Source organism: Ornithodoros turicata, chromosome 1 (genome assembly GCF_037126465.1).
Source record: "Ornithodoros turicata isolate Travis chromosome 1, ASM3712646v1, whole genome shotgun sequence".
Taxonomy (NCBI): Eukaryota; Metazoa; Arthropoda; class Arachnida; order Ixodida; family Argasidae; genus Ornithodoros; species Ornithodoros turicata.
Window position 1 is genome coordinate 119,843,783 of NC_088201.1, and position 18,894 is coordinate 119,862,676.

Sequence of the window (18,894 nt, forward strand, 5' to 3'; positions counted from 1 at the left end):
GAGGTGCCAAACTACATCCAAGTGGATGGTTTCCAAGTAATGTGCATTTACGCCAACATGAAAAAGGCGTGCAAGCGCTGTTGAGAGACCGGTCACTTTTCGTTCAACTGCTGGACGCCGCAGTGCAAGAGGTGCGGTGACTACGGGCACATCGCGGCCGGGTGTACAGCGCTTTGCAAGAAGTGCGGAGAAGGCCACGCGACAACATCGTGCACGGTAAATACCTACGCAAGTGTTACCACGATTGCGACTGGGCAGACGGACGTACCCGGGGACGAACCGCTGGACGAAGTTATAGCCGCTATGGTAGAAGGCGCTGGAGAGAACGAAGAGAAGTCTGAAGAGACAGTGGTGAGGGACTGGTCAACTGAGGTGGACTCAACTGCAGACGCAAACGCCCCGCTTCTCAACACAGAGGACGAGAAAAACATTGAAAATGCGGAGGAAATGCCGACGAAAGAACATCTCGTAGAGGAAGGCGCAAGTGAGACGGAAGCGAATCACAACGTTTCGAGGTCGTCTGTAGAAGATACTATGGTCACTGAAAATCGAGGGACACAGGACACCGCGGACTCTGAGGGCGACTCGGACAACGAAATAGATGCAGCCGGTGCCACTTTGAAAAGGGGACTGCCGTCGTCTGAGACTGCTGAGACTGAGACGCTGCCACGAAATACGGGAGGTCATCTGCCTGGTCAACTCGGTGAGCTGTCCAGCAGAGGAAGAGGAATTGTGAGGGAGCAAAAAATGGCTTAAGTTCGTCACAGTGCGGCCAGTAAGGAGCAAAGTGTTTGGTGTTTCACTTTATTTGGCAATCTTCGCGGTAGCAACGTGAAATTGCAGGGGTTTAAGAACAGTGCGAAAACAGGAAGTTGTGAAGGAACTCGGCGTAAAGTTAAAACTTGATGTTACTTGTCTTCCAGAAACGCATTTTGGCGATACGAAAGATGTTGTATATTTTGAAAGAATCACGGGATAAAGAGAGAACATGCGTCCAAATCAGACGTCTCCTGACCCCCCCCCCCCCCACACACACACAAATAATAATAATGATAAATAAAGGAAATAGAAACAGAGAAAGAGGGACAGAAGTTCACCATTTTGCCTCTCATATATTCCGAATAGGGCCTCCACAAATGGAGAAAATGTAGGATATATGCTCTGGTCTCCCTTCAAATCTGCGTACTGATCTTTCGCCTTTTACTAAAGATCACCGTGGAGGGGTACAGTACAATGAGCTTCTAGACAATTTTTGATAGGCCTAACCCATTTGGGTCAGGTTATACTATTCAATTCAAAGAGAGAACATGCGTTCAAATCAGACGTCTCCTGACCCCCCCCCCCCTTACACACACACACAAAAAAAAAAAATAAAGGGAAAAGAAACAGAGAGAGAGAGGGACACAAGTTCACCATTTTGCCTTTCATATGTTCCGAATAGGGCCTCCACAAATGGAAAAAATGTAGAATATATGCTCTGGTCTCCCTTCAAATCCGTGTACTAAAGATCACTAAAGACGGTCGTCGGGGCAGCATCGCTTGTCGTGTTGTTTCCGGGAAGATTTTTCCTAAAGATCACCGTGGAGGGGGACAGTACAATGAGCTTCTAGACAATTTTTGATAGGCCTAAGCCGTTTGGGTAAGGCTATATTATTCAATTAGAAAGAGAGAACATACGTCCAAATCAGACGCCTCCTCAACCCCCCCCCCCCCCACACACACAAAAAAAAAATAAAGGAAAAAGAAACAGAGAGAGAGGGACAGAAGTTCTCCACTTTGCCTCTCATATGTTCCGAATAGGGTCTCCACAAATGGAGAAAATATAGGATATATGCTCTGGTCTCCCTTCAAATCCGCGTACTGATCTTTCGCCTTTCGTGTGTTCTGAAGCCAGAAATACTTGCTTACCGCTACATTTCCAGTTACTTGACGTCGCAGCACCCCGACATGGGTTCCCGAGGGTTCCCTAGGGAGCTGACGGCACAGCTGTGGCAGGACTTGACGGTGTGCGTCTACGCGGACAGCAGTGTCCGTTACAGGCAAAGTGCTGGAGGCTCTAGCCGCTGTTGTCACAGTGCGTGACATACGAACTGTTCCTCCTGCGGGCCGGTGCAAATTCTTCGTGACAGTCCACTCTGTGCGGGCCGTAGACCAGTTGCGCACTCTAGGTGCACTATCCGTTGGGAACAATGCGTACCCGCTGGTATCCCTAGCATCGTCGATGAAGGTGATCTCGATACTGAACCTACTGGCTGAGCTCCCTGACGAAGACGTGGAGGCCGTGCTGTCGAAGTACCGGAGAATAATCAAGTCCCACAGGGAGGGGTACAGGGATTTTCCCTCCGTCGAGACTGGCACACGCAAGGTGCTCCTGGTTGCCACAAAGGAGGTGCCCAACTTCATGTCCGTGAGGGTTTTTGAAGCTATGTGCCTGTACAGTGAAATGAGAAAGGTGTGCCGCCGTTGTGGGCAGGAATGTCACTTCGTGGCTGACTGCTCGACACCTCGGTGTCAGCGTTGTGGCATTTGGGCCCACGAGGCTTCGACCTGCGAAGAGCGATGCCGCAAGTGTGCCGCTGACCACTGGACGACAAGGTGCCGCGTGAAGACATACGCCAGCATCACAGGCGATGACAACGTAGAAATCGTCGGGGACGGAGATCTTCTAGACCCCCGGGAGATCGTTGCCCTGACAACAGAGGCAGTTTGCTGCAGCCGAGGAAGAGCATGGGCTCGCACAACCACCTACTGAGGTCGGCACTACGTCCTCTGAAGTTCTACTACCACCCAACGAGACGACCACCGAGTCTTCTGTTTTTCAACAGCCATACAGCGAGGTCGCCATTGCGTCCTCTGAAGTACGCGAAGGAGAAATATCTGCAGGAGCAGGATCGAGAAGGGAGGAAAATGCACCTGTAGAACGTCTCCTAGAAGAGGTGAGCTCGTACGCAGCAAGCGAAGGGTCTGACGTCCCACTGGTCATTGACGAAGGACACACAGATGAAGATACGTCACACTTACCAAGCTCGTCAGAAGGTAATGTCGACGAAGGCTTGCTGCCGGCGAAGAGACCACACACTTCGAGCGATTCACACGAGTCTTCCTCCATAACTCAGGAGGAACGTTGGCAGACCGTCGGAAGAGGGGGAGCACGGAAGAAGGCTGACAGCAAGAAGTTGAGACAGAGCGTCAACCGTTCTGCATCATCCCCATCCTCTTAGACCGCTCATAATGAAAGTCCTCACGCTAAATGTTAGAGGGTTGCGATAGCACCGAAAGCAGCGGACGCTAGGATCTCTGCTGGAGTCTTTGGAAGTACATGTGGCCTGTCTTCTAGAAACGCTTCCAGGAAGCAAGGGAGTTGGCACGGACAGTTGAGTTGAAGGTTTCTTCAGCTTTGGCACTTCGAGGTCAAAGGGAGTGGCCATTCTCATCACGAAGCGATTTTCAGACAGGGTGTTACGTCACTCCTTCGATTTCGATGGAAGGATTGTGTCCGTCGACCTGTCGCTAGAAGGACGTGTCACTCGTCTTGTCACCGTTTACGCCCCGACGGAGTACCAAGCGCGTGACGACTTCTTCCGTCAGGTCGATCCTTACCTACTCGGCAAGAAGAATGCGATTCTAACGGGCAACTTCAACTGTGTCCTAGACGACATACATGGTAGAAGAGGAGGCACTGAGAGACAACAGCCATGGAAGTCGAAGGAGCTCAGGCGTCTTGTTCAGGCTTTGGACCTCAAAGATGCGTCGACCTACATACATGACACTACTGAAGGTTTCACCTTCAGGGCGGGAGAACGGCATGTGAGGCTCGACCGTTCCTACGTGACAAAACCTGTGGAAGGCCTTGTCTCCAATTGCACCTTGGTTGAGGTCGACACTTCCGCCTCTTTCTTTTCGGATCATAAGGCCTTAGTTCTCGATTTTCGTGACCCGGAGGGCTTCGGCCCGCAACCTACCCCGTGGCGCCTAAACGTGTCTCTCCTTGAAGATGACAGGGTGATTGCAGACGTCCGTGAATTCCTCGAGACAAGGTTGGAGGAAGACCATACGCTCGAGTGGTGGGAAAGCGTGAAAGAAAACGTCCAGAACACTTTCACGAGCTGAGGAAAACTGCGCGCTCAGGAGCGACGGCGGGACATCGAAGTACTCCAAGTCGGTGTCTGTGGCCTTCTGGAACTGGGTCTGTCTTCTCCAGAGGAAGTTTCCGCCTTCAAGGAGTTGCACGCAGAGCTTTCCGCTCTCTTATGTTACAAAGCGCAGGGGTGGTCAGCAGCGTGTAGTCATCAGGGTGTGACTTTCCCCCGAGGACGCGTCCGGATGAACATTCCGATAACCGATCGCTCGGCGCCGTGCAGTTGCACCGTTTGAACAGAGAAGACGGGTCGACGGCAACCTGTATCGACGACCTTGTGGAGACCTGCCGCAGCTTCTACGCTAGTCTGTTTGCATGCAGGCCTGTGGACACTTCGCTCTGGGAGGACGTCTGCAGCGATTATCAGAGCCTTACTGAAGACCAGTCAGCTGATTTGGATTTCGATATCAGTATCGCCGAACTACATCAGGCCGCAGAGGCAATGAGGAAGGGGAAAACGCCAGGGTCAGACGGCCTCCCCATTGAGTTCTATCTTCGCTTTTGGGATCGCCTCGGAGCACCCCTCAGGGACGTCTTTGCCTCTGCTATCGAACGGGGTGTTCTCCATCCCTCAGCACGATGCGGTATCATTAAGCTTCTATGCAAAGACCCCTCGCGCTCAGAAGAACTTTCCGCATAGCGCCCCATAACATTGCTAAACACTGATTATAAGCTCTTCGCAAAGGTGCTCCAGCAACGCCTAGCGCGAGTGATCGATATAGTCATTTCCCCTTCCCAAGCCTGTTCTGTGTCAGGCCGAAGTATACAGCAGCATCTCTTCGGGTTGCGCGATATGTTCTACTGGGTGGCGGACCGACAGTCGTCTGCACTGGTCGTGTCGTTCGACCAGGAGAAGGCCTTCGACCGGGTGGCACACGAATTCCTGTTCTTCGTCCTAAGCCTGGTTGGTTTCGGCGATCGCTTTCAACGTTTCGTCCGGCTGCTATACACCGGTGCTGTCAGCCGAGTGTTAGTGAACGGAAGGCCCTCTGCTGAGTTCAACGTGCATTCTGGGGTGCGCCAGGGGTGTCCCTTATCTCCACTGTTCTACACTGTGGTCTTCGAAGCGGCTATTCGGATGTTGTCCAGGAAGAATCTGATACCTCGCCTTTCCGTTCCTGGAAGTAACCGTTTCCCCACGCTCTTCTCCTACGCAGACGACTTGACGGTGTGCCTCCCGTCCGCCGCCGCCATCCAGCAGGTCCTGCTTTGCTTAGACAAGTACGGCCGCGCTTCCGGTGCCAGGGTGAACGAGCGCAAGTCATCCGTGCTCGCCATCGGAGCGGACTTCCCTTACTGGGATGCATACGGGATACTTGTCAGAGACTCCTGCCGAATCCTTGGAATCCGGTTCAACAGGTCATGTCCCTTCACTAGTAACTGGGAGATAGCTCTGCGTGACACCACTCGTCCTCTTGCCTCGCTCTCGACAACGCCGGTGCGCTTCCAGGAGCGCGCCGACGTGGTGTTGTTAAATATAGGAGACCTGAAGAGCGTTGAATCCCTACGTTTATTAACGGTCAGTTCCAAAACTGGGAATGGCCCAAAAGCTCGTAATCAAAATGCGCGCTAGCCGTTCTCGTTCATCGTCTTCCTCTTCATTGAAATATTCCACATCCTCCCGCGGCGAATGACGAGTTCTAAACTTCCAGATGAAATAGGCGTTGAGCAGCATTCGTGACGAACTTGCCGTTAGTGTGTTTGACGACACATAATCGCACAGTGCCGTTTTGCCCAGGGAACGTCTTCACCACCCTTCCTAAGTTCCACATGATCCGTGCCAACTTGCTCTCGATGAGGACAACATCGCCCACCGCTAACTTCGTCGTAAAGGATGAGGAAAAGTGATGAGCTGATCGTAGTTGCAATAAATAGTCTCGCTTCCAGCGTTGCCAAAAATCATTCATGACCTTTTCTCGGTATCTCAACCGACGCGTAAACTCGTCTTTCTTGTGGTCAAGCAGTCATTGTTCGATGAGGTGGCCGATGGAGGTAGCCCAATACTTCTTTTGCCCAAAAGAAAGTGAGACGGTGTCAGAGCATCAAACTCGTCTGGGTCGTTTCCTACGTAGGTGATGGGACGAGAGTTTAAAACCGACTCTACCTCTGTCATCAACGTTCGCAGCTCTTCGAACTGTAGGAAAGCTTTCCCAAGAACTTTTCGAAGTGTATTCTTCACGGTCCGGATCAACCTCTCCCACCATCCTCCCCACCAGGGAGCTCCAGGGGGGATGTATCTCCATGTGATTTTGTGACGCGTGAAGTACCCGCAGACATCTGAGTCTGTTGTCGCTTTCCATAGAATGCGAAGTTCTTTGTCGGCCTTCTTGAAACTCAGAGCATTGTCGGAATAAACGGTTGTCGGTAGTCCTCTTCTGGAAACGAATCTGCGAAAGCTCTTCAGGAACGCTTCAGCGGTTGCCGGCGACGTAACCTCCAGATGAATGGCGCGAGTAGAAGCACACGTGAACAGGACTGTGTAGTACTTATCATTACTTTTCTTTCCGTATAGCGGGCCAGCAAAGTCGACGCCGACCACTGTGAAAGGTTGATTCGCTTCTATCCTAAAACTCGGAAGGGAGGCCGTAGGCACAACGACACGGCGAGCTCTGAACCTTGCGCAGATGGCACATTTTCTGATAATTCGCTTCACTGATTGCCGACCCCGCTGAACCCAATATTCTCGGAGTTCCGCGAGAGTGCTCTGAACGCCTCGATGAAGTACTCGAGTATGGGCCTTCTGTACCACCAGAGCCGTAAAATGATGATCGGCCGGCAGGATGATTGGATGCTTCTCTTGTTCAGACGTTTGTAGATGTTCAAGGCGTCCTTTGGCTCTAATGATGCCTTGGTATCCACGAAAAACTGAAGGTCCTTCAACGCGGGAGGCACATGACCACGACCTTCATTGTAAGAACATTCTTGAACCCTACGAATCCAGTAAACCCTGGCCTCCTGTAGCTCATTAGGAGTCAATGGGCCAGTTTTTCTGTCTTGAGGGTTCAAGCAATTCCTGGCAAACCGCTGGACATAGGATGTTACTTCTAATAGACGGTCCAACGAACTGTATCTGTTGATGTCGAGAATAGCCTCCACGGGTCCCATTGTCACGTGAAGAGCGTGCTGTCTCTTCACGTGGTTGTGCCGTAGTTCGTAATCTGTTTCGTGGACTAAACCGTTGTCGAGTGGCCACTCAGCAGGATCATTGTTAAGCCATTGGGGACCATTCCACCATAGTTGTGTTTCCACCAAACGTTGTGCTGTGATGCCTCTTGTCAAGAGATCCGCTGGATTATCGCTGCTGATACAATGACTCCACGTTTCAAGACTGCTGAGTGTTCGGATTTCTGCTACTCGGTTTGCCACAAACTGGTTCCAACGAGTAGGTTCATTTTGAATCCAGCAAAGCACAATAGACGAATCCGTCCAAAAATGGCAATCAACAGAACAGTCAAAAAGAGCGGTACGGACGTAACTGACCAGTCGTGCCGCCACAAGTGCTCCCATCAGTTCGAGCCTTGGAAGGGTCAACTCTTTCAGTGTGGCAACTCTGACCTTAGCTACTAGCAACTGGGATAGCTCATCTTCTACCTTGACGTAGACTGCTACGCCGTAGGCGTGAATGCTGGCGTATGAGAAGGTATACAGCCTAAGATGTCTTCTGCTGTCGGTGGTTCGTATGCCGACGTACCGGCTGACACTGACGAGACGTAGCGTAGGAAGTTCCTTACACCACGATTTCCAGTCCTGTAGTACTCCATTTGGAAGTCCTGCATCCCACTCGACTCCATTAATCCACAGTTTCTGGAAAAGCCTTTTGACGCGGACGGTAAACGGACTGAGGATCCCCAAGGGGTCGAATATTCTTGACGAAGCCTGTAAAACGTAGCGCTTGGTGTCAGCTGTTTCTAAAAGAAAAGTGAATAGGGACTTCAGGGCGACTTGTAGCTTATCTTGACCTCTATCCCACGACACGCCTAGAATTTTCTCTTGACTTAACAGGTGAGGTCCCGTTTTCGTGATTTCGGTGTGCTGCTTCTGCCCACCATTCAATAACAACCGCAGATCTTCGTTATTAGTCATCCACTTGCGAAGATTCATTCCAGCTTCTTTCATGATCTGCAGTGCTTCTTGATACAAAGCCCACGCTTGTTCTACTGAATCTGCTCCGGTGACCAGATCGTCCACGTAGAATGACTGCTTAAGTTTCATCGCAGTTGCTTCATACTCACCAGCTACGCTGGCAAGGTGATGCTGAATGGTAGCAGACAGGAGAAATGGGCTAGAAGTCGTTCCAAAGGGTACCCTCGTCATCCTCAGCGTTTGAACTGCGTGCGAAACATCAGGAATGACCTCTGGACTTGGTGGCTGCTAGAGCCACAAGTATCGAAATACGACTCAATCCTCTGGACGAATCTGAACTTGCAGAAATGCCTTTTCGATGTCCGCCGTAAGAGCTATCTTGTAGCTTCGAAAGCGGAGTAGCAATTGCAAGATGTCAGGGTTTAGACAGACTCCTTTATCTAAACATTCATTCAGCGACGGACGACTGGGGGCATGGGATGAAGCATCGAAAACAACTCGAACCTTGGTGGTGACACGATCTTCTTGAATGACAGCTGAATGGGGCATGTAATTTATTGGATCATAATGTTGCGAGAGGCACAGCGTCAGGATGGTAATGATTTAATGACAGAATGATAATGCGCGTGACATGAGTCGCGTGCGATGAGTCCTCATTCTCGTCGTCACAATACCCCCCCTCCCGAAGTCGTGACCTCCCGGGCACGGTGGAAGGTGACGTGACAACGGAGATGAACAATGGTCAAGAGATAGTGGTGGACGATGGAGTCGGCGGCGCGGATGCTAACGGGTTGAAAGATGGTGGCGACATGGACAACAAAGCACAGTGCTTGGCAACGATGTTCGGCAATGATGTGGACGTTGGGGTGATGGGGCGATGGGGACGCTGTGCTGCTCGCTGGAAGGTCGGTGCTCCGAGGGCGGGAGGTGAGCCATCACTGGGTGCTGTTGTCACGGGCGTCGGTTCTCGACGGGGCTGGGGGCTTCTGGTCGGGTCGGGTCGTCTTGGGTCTCATAGTTCTCTCGGCAGGTCGGGGCTGGGGTGTCGATAGCCATGGCAGCAGCAGGTCGGTCGGGACGCGCCAGCACCTCCACCAAATGTTGCGAGAGGCACAGCGTCAGGATGGTAATGATTTAATGACAGAATGATAATGCGCGTGACATGAGTCGCGTGCGATGAGTCCTCATTCTCGTCGTCACAATATGGAGATATATCGGCATGTCCAAGATTGAAATACTCTCTTATGACGCTGTCATACCGCAACAGAAGACCCTCTGTTCTTTGTAGCTTTATCAAGAGATTCTTGAGTCGTGTCATTGAGACTTCGAAATTATCTTTAAGCAGGTGTGCCGGATCTTGCTTCCATGGTAACGCAACTTCATATCGCTCGTCAATTTTGCGGACAGTCTCCGCGAAGTTCTCCAACACAGGATTCTTCGAGGAAGCTGAAGGCTCTGGGTTGATTCCCATGTTGTCAATCTCCCAAAAGGAACGTAGAGTGGGTTCCCAAGTGACTTCGTCATCTCTCGAAGCCTCGTGTTGTGTGGTGGCGCACACCCTGAGAACGCATCACACCAAAGACGACCTAACCAAGGTCTTCCCTTGAAGTTCCATTCGTACTGAGACACGGGCAGGCCCTTGTACAGTTCAGCCCATGGAGGAGTTCATTGCTACAAGTTTGTCACAATCTTTGCTTCTGACGACTTCACCGGTGAGGATTCCCCACATCTGATCAGATCCGAGTAAAAAAACTTATGTTGTCACGTGACGTGTCACCAGGAAAGCAGCGTTCATCTGCAATATATTTTCCGTCCTTTCTCAGTTCTTGAAGAAATTGCAAATCCTTTGAAGTGGCACGGATATCGTGGCAGATAACAGGAACAACGATGGCCTTGAGCTCAAATTCCCGCATGTCATACTGAGATCGTATTCGAAGACTTACGATCTTGTATCTTTTAGACGATGCATGCCTAACACTGCCAAAGGTGGCTATGCTGAGGGTTACCTCATCGACAACAGGTAGATGCAAATTGCTTGCCAAGGACTCTATCAGAAAAGTCCGGTCGCTCCCGCCATCGATGCCACCTCGAACATAGCGTCATTTTCTCTCTCCAACAGCCCAAGCTCGAAATGTCTGCAATAGAACGTCGTCTATAGGCGAACGGACCGCGATGTTCCCGTTGACGCATTGTGCAGCAAGGTTTGTGCTGTTGTTCGCTGTTGCTGTCTTGTGCAAGGACTCCTTTCGGCACACAGAAGTGGCATGCTTTCCATTGCAGCTTGCACAAGCAATGCGAACCCTGCAGTCTTTCGCTCGATGACCTTTTATCGTGAATCGGAAACACCGATAATCTTTAGATAATATACTGGCCTTCTTCTCCCAAGGTATCTCGCTTGAACAAGTTTGAGTCTTGTGTGGTTTCTTGCAGAAGAGGCATTCGCCTTTTGTTGGAGACGATAGAGTTGAAGCAGACTGCAAGGCTGCTGCAGACGGCACCGTCCTACTTTGTCCACCCTTGGGACCTCCTTCTTGCTGATCACTCCGTTTATCGCGGATGGAGTGCTCACGGCTCTCTACTTCGATTTTCAAGAACTCCGTCGACTTCTTCAAGTCATTTTCTGCAGAAAATGTGGTTTGAGTACCAACATCAGCTGCAACCCCTTGAGATCGATTCTTGGCGTGAAGTCGTTGGCGGTTATATTCCACGGTCATCTGACGAGGCAGGGCCCGTGTCAACATCTCCGTCAGCATAGCCGCATATGATGCTTGTTCAACTCCGATAGCCTGTAGGCTCCGTGAATGAACTTCAATGTGGTCATAGAGTCTTCGGAGTCCACGAACGTCATCGACCGAATGCACAAGAGGTAACTGACGCATCTTCTTAAGGTGCATCTGCCGAATCTGTTGGACGTCCCCGAAACGATCTTGAAGGAGGTGAACAGCACCATCATAGCATGAGGCACTTGTCGGCATTCCAGCAATGGCAGACGCTGCCAACCCCGTCAAGTGACGACGTAGATAGTGAAATTTGTCGGAGGGAGTCAAGTTGGAATTATCATGAATCGTGACCTTGAATTGCTCCCAAAATGCAGTCCACTTGGTGAGATCTCCATCAAAGGGCGTTATCGTAAGGTACGGTAGCTTTGGGCCTTTAGGCCTAGACCCAGAATGCTGGCGCGTGTCGCTCAAGGGTTCACTCGAAGCTGACTACGCTGGCGTTGGCTCAGCTGCTGCTTGAAGCCTAACGTAATGGGACTGCAAATTCGATAGCATTCTTACCGCTTGATCATCATAGTCGGTAACAGCAAGAAACTCGGCAGCCGCTTCCTCCGGCGTGATGAACTGCTCGTATAGGGAATTGATTCTCTCAAGGTCATCATTGCTCTTCTCTAGTCGATCCTTGAGACACTTGACGGCTTCCGCAGTACATCCCGAAGATTCCAGAAGAAGACTTGCTATAATAATAACCTTCGTGTTTTGGGCTCTGCGTGCCGATCGCTTTGCCTTCAGGTTGTCCATATTTCTACTAGACTGAGTCCAGACCTTCCGCTGCTATATCATTTGCGACTGGGACAGAGGATAAAAGGCTGGTGGCCCAGATCCCGGGTTTCGGCACCAAAAAATTGTTAAATATAGGAGACCTGAAGAGCGTTGAATCCCTACGTTTATTAACGGTCAGTTCCAAAACTGGGAATGGCCCAAAAGCTCGTAATCAAAAGTGCGCGCTAGCCGTTCTCGTTCATCGTCTTCCTCTTCATCGAAATATTCCACAGGTCTCTCGACGTGTTTGTTCGAGGTTCTGGTTTTTCGGGACGCCCTTCCAGCCGTCGACAGCAGCTGCGCGACGAGCCAATAGCCTGACCTTCCGATTTTTCTGGGATGGTCGCCCTGAACGGGTGCAGAGGGCTCTCATGCTGAGGCCACCCGCGGTGGGAGGGTGACGGATTCCGGATGTACGTCTTTTCTGCGCCGCCCTGGGTCTTGCGTCCCTATTTGCTATCCTTCGGGACACGAGCCATATCGCCCATGATCTCGCCATCTTCTTTACGGGAACATACATCCGAGATTTCGGCGGTTCCATCGACTGCACGCTCCCCCACACCGAGCGTCTGCCGACTTTCTACCGTCTCATGTGGCAGCACGCCCAGCGAATACATCAGCACTTCCCCGACTTGGACTTCCCCACTTGGTCACTGAGGCAGCTGTATGAAGCTCTGTGTGGCATCAGCTTCCCGATCTCCTCATCCCAGGAGACGGAGAATAGGAGCCGCATCGTGTCCCGCCTGGTCGAGGACTCACGGGTCGACATCATGTGGCAACTCTCTCACCAGGCGCTGCCTATAAGAGAACGCCTCTTGCGGTTCGGGATTTCACGGACTGACAGCTGCGTAGTTTGCGGGGCTCTAGAAATCCACCAGCACCTGTTTCATGAGTGCCTAAACGCGGCTGCCATGTGACGAAGAGTGGCGGACATTTACAGGCTACCAGCAGTATGTTTCGACACGGTGCGGTTCCTGGATCCTATACCTGTGCCCCGCAGGAAGGAACCGGCATTCGTCTCTAGTGTTTCGTGATCTGCTACCAGCTCTGGTGTGCCAGGACTCGCTCCGTCTATAGCGCGCAGCCAACAACCCTGGTCAATTTGTTGATGGCTTGCCGCATCGTGCTCAGGACTCGCTTGCAGGCCGCCCTTAGGCGGCTAGGCCGAGACGGATTCCGGCGCCGGTGGAGGAGTCATTGTAACTTCTTTGTACTCGCCAATGGTGAAATCGTCATCAAATTGTGATTCGGCCAGGATCGCTCGCTGAACTCTGCAATAGTGCGAGTGTGAAGCGCGGGTACCCTTCATGGCTTGTGACTCTCCAACTTTATGCGTGTTTGGGGTTGCTCATTTACCTGCCTTTTGCTGTTTTGCTGTTCTGTTCATGAGTAGGCCTACTCACCTAACTTTTGTATAGCGTTGTATAGTGTGTTGTATATCGTACAGTGTAGTGTAATGTAAGGTATAGTGTAGCGTACAGCGTGTAGCGTAGTGTGGTGTAGTGTATAGCATTCTATAGTCTTTTTATAGTGTTAGTGTATTGTTGTACAGAGGCCCTTGTCGAGAGTTGCCTGATTTTTAAGCCGCAGGCATTCATGCGCCTGTCTGTTGTATATTTTTTGGCAATGTGTGGTTCTCTTGTGCATGAGGGTTTTGGTATCTCTGTAATGTGTTTTTGGTCTGAGCTTTAGGCCTTTGTTTACTCTTGCAATAAACATTCACTAAAAATCACCGTGGTGGGGGACAGTACAATGAGCTTCTAGACAATATTTGATAGGCCTAACCCGTTTGGGTAAGGTTATTTTATTCAATTCAAAGAGAGAACATGCGTCCAAATCAGACGTCTCCTGACCCCCCCCCCCCCCACACACACAAAATAATAATAATAATAAATAAAAGATAAAGGAAACAGAGAGAGAGGGACAGGAGTCCACCACTTATGCACACGCGTATAGATCTTTCACGGTGGAGTGAGGCGAAAGGAAGCCCGTCCTTCATAATTGGAGAAGGGCCCCTTGATAGCGCGGTGCACCCCTGGGCGGGCCGTGTCTTTGAACGCGCGGCCGATAACAAGGTGGTCGGGGCAGTACAGCTTGCGGTGCTGTTCCGGGAAGATCTTTTCTTGATCTTTCGCCTTTTACTAAAGATCACCGTGGAGGGGGACAGTACAATGAGCTTCTAGACATTTTTTGATAGGCCTAACCCGTTTGGGTAAGGTTATATTATTCAATTCAAAGAGAGAACATGCGTCCGTGCGAGAACATGCCTCCAAAGAGAGAACATGCAAGAAGTCCGTGGGTCTGACGGTGTCCTGCGTCAGACGCAAGACGAAATAGAGCAAGCATGCGTTGACTTTTATGCTGAATTATACGCTCCAAAACACGTGGATAGGAACGCGTGGAAGCTGCTGGACAAATATCTACCGAAATTAGAGGGAAGAGGTGAAATATTTGAAAATGAGTTTTCGGTGGAAGAGATTACAGAAGCAATGAAGGCATTGCGGTTGGGTAAGAACCCGGGGATCTGACGGTCTCCCACCAGAGTTTTACCGTGTATTTTGGAAGGAACTGGCGCTGCCGTTAACCACGGTTTTTCGTTTGTGCCTAAGAGAAGGAAGTTTACCGCGATCACTTAGAGTCGGGGTCATCAAATTGTTGTGTAAAGATGAAAATAGGAGAACCGAGTTAAGGGCTGGGCGACCGGTGACCCTGTTAAATACAGATTACGCACCACACACCACAGAAGGGCAAAGGCAATGCAGCTGAGATTAAGTCAAGCGATGGACTGTTTGTTGTCGCCGGCTCAGGCCTCTGCTGTTAAGGGAAGGAGCGTGCACGCGCACTTGATGGCATTGCGAGACATGATTGGTTATTACCAGCAGAGACAGGGCTCTCTTCTTCTGGCCAGTTTTGACCAGGAGAAGGCGTTCGATAGGGTCGTACATGAGTATATGTTCCATGTGCTGAGAGAATCGGTCTTCCTCTGGTATTCAGGCGGTTCGTTGGGCTGCTTTATACGGACATAAGCAGCGTTATCGAAATTAATGGCAAGTTGAGCAGAAGATTCTCAGTCCTGTCAGGGGTTTGCCAAGACTGCCCGATCCCCCCCCCCTACACACACAAAAAAAAATAACAATAATAAATAAAGGAAAAAGAAACAGAGAGAGGGGGACAGAAGTTCACCACTTTGCCTCTCATATGTTCCGAATAGGGCCTCCACAAATGGAGGTGTTCTGTTTCATCGCTCCACTGTAAGTCTTCAGTTTTTAACCTTTTTTGCTATTTAAATTGCTCCTGCCGGGGTACCGCGTACACCGCGGGGATCCTGGCGAGGATGAATAACAATACACCCCTCCGGGAGTGGTGCTTCAGCGCCCACGTACCGGACGTCGCGAGTATGGACGACGTCGTCGACGCCGTATTTGATGCAATGGGACCTGGGAACTTCTACGGGATCCTGCATCGTGGTGGCAATCTCTACGAGGTCGGCCTTAGAACGCGGCATTACGGTCGCAGAGCAAGTCTGCTCGATTGAGCTTTTCGGGCCACGTGTGTGTTGTGAACATCACCTGCCAGATGGTACCGCTTTATATGCGCGATGAGAATCTTATTCGTGGCCCGAACAAGTACGGGAAAGTGCTCATGATGGAGGACGTTACCTTCCAGGATCGGAAGGGTCAGGTTACCTTGCGTACCGGAAACAAGAAGGTCGTCTTCGAGATGGGTGAGAGAACCCCGCTGCCCAATTTCGTCCGTGTCGTAGAGGCACTCATCCAGTGCGACTACGCTGGAGTGAAGAAGGTTTGTCGGCGATGCTAGCAAGAAGGGCACTTTAGATCGGCCTGCAAGGTCCCGTTTTGTGAAGGGTGCTCGACGTTCGGGCACATTACCGACGAATGCGGCTCCCTCTGCCTGCGTTGTCGCACCAGACACCCGTTGTTCTTGCCCTGAACCCGCATCTTACGCTTCGGTAACGCGCACAGGCTTCCCCGAGCTCGCTCACATACAGAGGGCCACGGATCCAGTGACGTCTGGCAGAGTACCAGCGACGCAACAGCCGGAACCTGAACAAGTTACTGGCCATGCACCGACAACCGAGGACAGCAGCTCCGTGTCTGCTGTGGTCTCGCCATCATCATCCACCGTAGAGGCGTCCGTGAACGACACAACGTCGTCTGTGTCGTTTCCTGCAGTGTCACAGTGTGGTGACCCTTCGAACGCTGATGTCGACGCAACCATGCGCGAGATATCCGGCACGGATCAAGAAATGCAGAAGAACACCGGAGACGACGGGCTACAAAAGAAGCGACGAAAGAAAGTTAGAACACCACCGGTTCACGTGCTCTTCGGTTCGGACTCGGACAGCTCTTAGGTTCGTTGTTTCTGCTTTTCTATGTCGACAATGAACTTCGCCTTGTGCCTTGCGCCTGTGTACTTGTCTGCCTGCTTCTCATTATGCGGGTTAAGATAGCCACCTTAAATGTCAACGGACTTCGCAATGTTCAGAAACAGGCGGACGTAGTTAGTTTTGGACGTCGCCTAGGTTTGGATACTTTCATGTTACAAGAGACACACTTTTATTCCATGAGGGACATTGCACAATTCAAATTTCAGTTTTTGCGAGTTTGGGCACACCAAGCTCCTGCGGTGTAGCGGTCATCGTTTTTAACAGTGCGTGTCTGAACCGTTTCTTTTGCACGTATGACGCAGACGGCCGTATTTTATATTCTGATTTTTTCATACGAGATGTGAAGTACACGATTGTAAACGTTTACGCCCCTGCCAGGGTAAATGAAACGAACGCTTTTTTTTTTTCGTCTCTTGATCACAGACTGTTATCAAACGGGAACGTCCTGCGTACAGGCGATTTTAACTGTGTTGTTGACTGTAACGTCGATGTGATAGGTCAAGGCCGACCGATATGGAATGCTCGCGAGCTCATTCGTATTGCCAACCAATTCCAGTTGATCGACGCTTGTCGCGTGATCCATGGACCGAACCGGGTCAGCGTTACGTGGCAGGGGTGAGCATCAGGCTCCCGTTTAGATCGGTTCGACTTACCGGACAACTTACGCGAGAAGATCGTCTCGTGCGATCACCGCAGTATTGCATCGGTTGCCACATACAAGTTCGACCACTCGGCTGTGACCTTGATACTTGATCTTGATCATCCGCCTGTTTTGCATCGCCCCTTTTGGCGTATTGACATAACTCTCTTGTCAGACGACAAGTGTGTTACCGCTGCGAATAGCTTGTTAGGTCAGCCTATCGCGCACACCTTGCGCGAGCGGCAGCGCCGTAAGCAGGATATGCGTGCTCTTTTCACAGAGTGGGGCAAACGTAGAGCTAGAGAATGCACGCGCTACTTTAACCATATATGCGACAAAAACAGGCTTGTTCGGAGGGGTGGCCCTCTATCGAAGCTCTCCCGGGAGTACCTTGATAGCTTGATAACAAAACGTGATCAGCTACTCAGAGCCACTTCTGCCACCGCTCAGCGGGAAAGGGCGTTCAGTCGTTCAGTGTCCGGTATCAATATGTATCATTTCCTTCGGGAAAGTAAGAGACAGTACAACTTTGTGCCGTCATGCAGATTACAGGACGGTTCCGTGACGACCAACGCTGGTGAAATCTTTAACGCTTTCAACGAGTATCACTCCCGAGATCTTTCAGCTGGTGTCCCTCCGTGTAACCCCGACGACCCCTTCTTTGACATCTTGCCTTGTTTATCGGACATAGATCGGGAGGTGTTAAGATCCCCATTGACCCTAGAGGAGTCGGATAGTGCGCTGAAGAGAATGCGTCACGGAACCGCCCCAGGTCCGGATGGGCGGGCTAACGATCGAGTTTTACCGCACTTTCTGGCCGTCGCTTAGCACGTACCTTCACGACCTGTTCAACACGGTTATCGCGAGTACTCGCATCCCCACTTTTTTCACGCATGGCAGGGTCATACTTGTTCCCAAGAAAGAAGTAGACCTGTCTCATCCCAGTTCTTGGCGACCAATAACGCTTTTAAATTCCGACTACAAGCTCTTGATGGCCGTGCTGAGTGGTCGCCTCCGAGAGGTGTCTCCCACAGTAGTTCACCCGTCCCAGTGTTGCTCCGTACCAGGTCGGGGAATGTACCCCGCCTTATCTCTGATACGAGACATGCTACAGTACACCACCGTGACTGGAGTGAGCGGCGGGGTCCTTTCTTTAGACCAGAGCAAGGGCTTTGGCAGGCTGGTCCACTCATTCTTGTTCTGTGTACTACGCAAATACGGTTTCCCCCCTGAGTTCTGCGCAATACTGGAAAACATCTACAGGTCCCATAGTAGCAGTCTAGTGTTTAACGGCCGAAAAGGACTTCCATTTAAGGTCACCTGCGGCGTACGCCAAGGGTGTCCTTTGTCCCCCGTACTTTTTATTCTCACACTGGATGTTTTTGTACGCCATGTGATCGCCTGTCAGGGCATTCAGGGCTTTCCGTTGCCAGGGAGCGGTGCCATAAAAGTGTCTGCTTCCGCAGACGACGTAACTTTGTTCGTTCGGAACGAGATGTCCTTGCGTAATGTTTTAATCTCTTTCAACGGTACTCCGAGCTATCTGGTGCCCAGCTAAATGCCTCAAAAAGCAACATTATGGCGTTAGGGTCTTTTGCACTGCCCTCCGCGTTTAGTATTTCTTCGTGCATGTCTCTGCGCATTCTTGGCATGTTCTTTGATGGCCACGGAGCGCTGCCTTCAAACTGGGACAACGCAATCACATCAGTACAGGCGGCTGTTGCGGCAGCAGAGCACTTTTCTTTCACTTTCGCAGAGCGCAGTTATTTTATCCGCTCGGTCGTTTGCCCCCGTGTCTTGCACTTGGGCCAGATTCTTCCCCCGCCGCCCTCGATAGTCCAGAGACTAAACGCAGTCTTGTTCCCCTTCTTCTGGTCAGGAAGACAAGCAGTTATAAATCGTCCGACTCTGCAACTTCTGGTATCTTTAAGGGGCTGGAGCTTTCCTGACATAGGGGCGGTCTGCGAGTGCCTTGCGCTAAAGGTCCTCATTAGCGTGCTCAGGGACACGGAGAGCCCTGCCCACAGACTTGCTGTGTACCTCAGTTCCGTTCAGACTCGTCTCCTTCCTGATCTTCCACAAG

The 18,894-nt window shown here is 51.1% G+C and overlaps 1 protein-coding gene, 2 non-coding genes and 1 pseudogene across 3 annotated transcripts; 3 read left to right on the forward strand and 1 right to left on the reverse strand.

Annotated features, from left to right (window-relative positions):
• Nucleotides 1–1,156: 1,156 nt before the first annotated feature.
• LOC135379779 (U5 spliceosomal RNA) lies at nucleotides 1,157–1,278 on the forward strand. Its single transcript, XR_010419235.1, has one exon. It is a non-coding gene; the product is annotated as a U5 spliceosomal RNA (small nuclear RNA).
• A 194-nt stretch (nucleotides 1,279–1,472) lies between these two features.
• Nucleotides 1,473–1,643, forward strand: LOC135379642 (U5 spliceosomal RNA; annotated as a pseudogene).
• A 5,144-nt stretch (nucleotides 1,644–6,787) lies between these two features.
• On the reverse strand, nucleotides 6,788–8,452 carry LOC135384434 (uncharacterized). The gene has a single exon (XM_064613637.1). The coding sequence runs from the start codon at nucleotides 8,450–8,452 to the stop codon at nucleotides 6,788–6,790; it is 1,665 nt and encodes a 554-aa protein (XP_064469707.1).
• A 5,402-nt stretch (nucleotides 8,453–13,854) lies between these two features.
• Nucleotides 13,855–13,979, forward strand: LOC135379616 (U5 spliceosomal RNA). The gene has a single exon (XR_010419096.1). It is a non-coding gene; the product is annotated as a U5 spliceosomal RNA (small nuclear RNA).
• The last annotated feature ends 4,915 nt before the right edge of the window (nucleotides 13,980–18,894 follow it).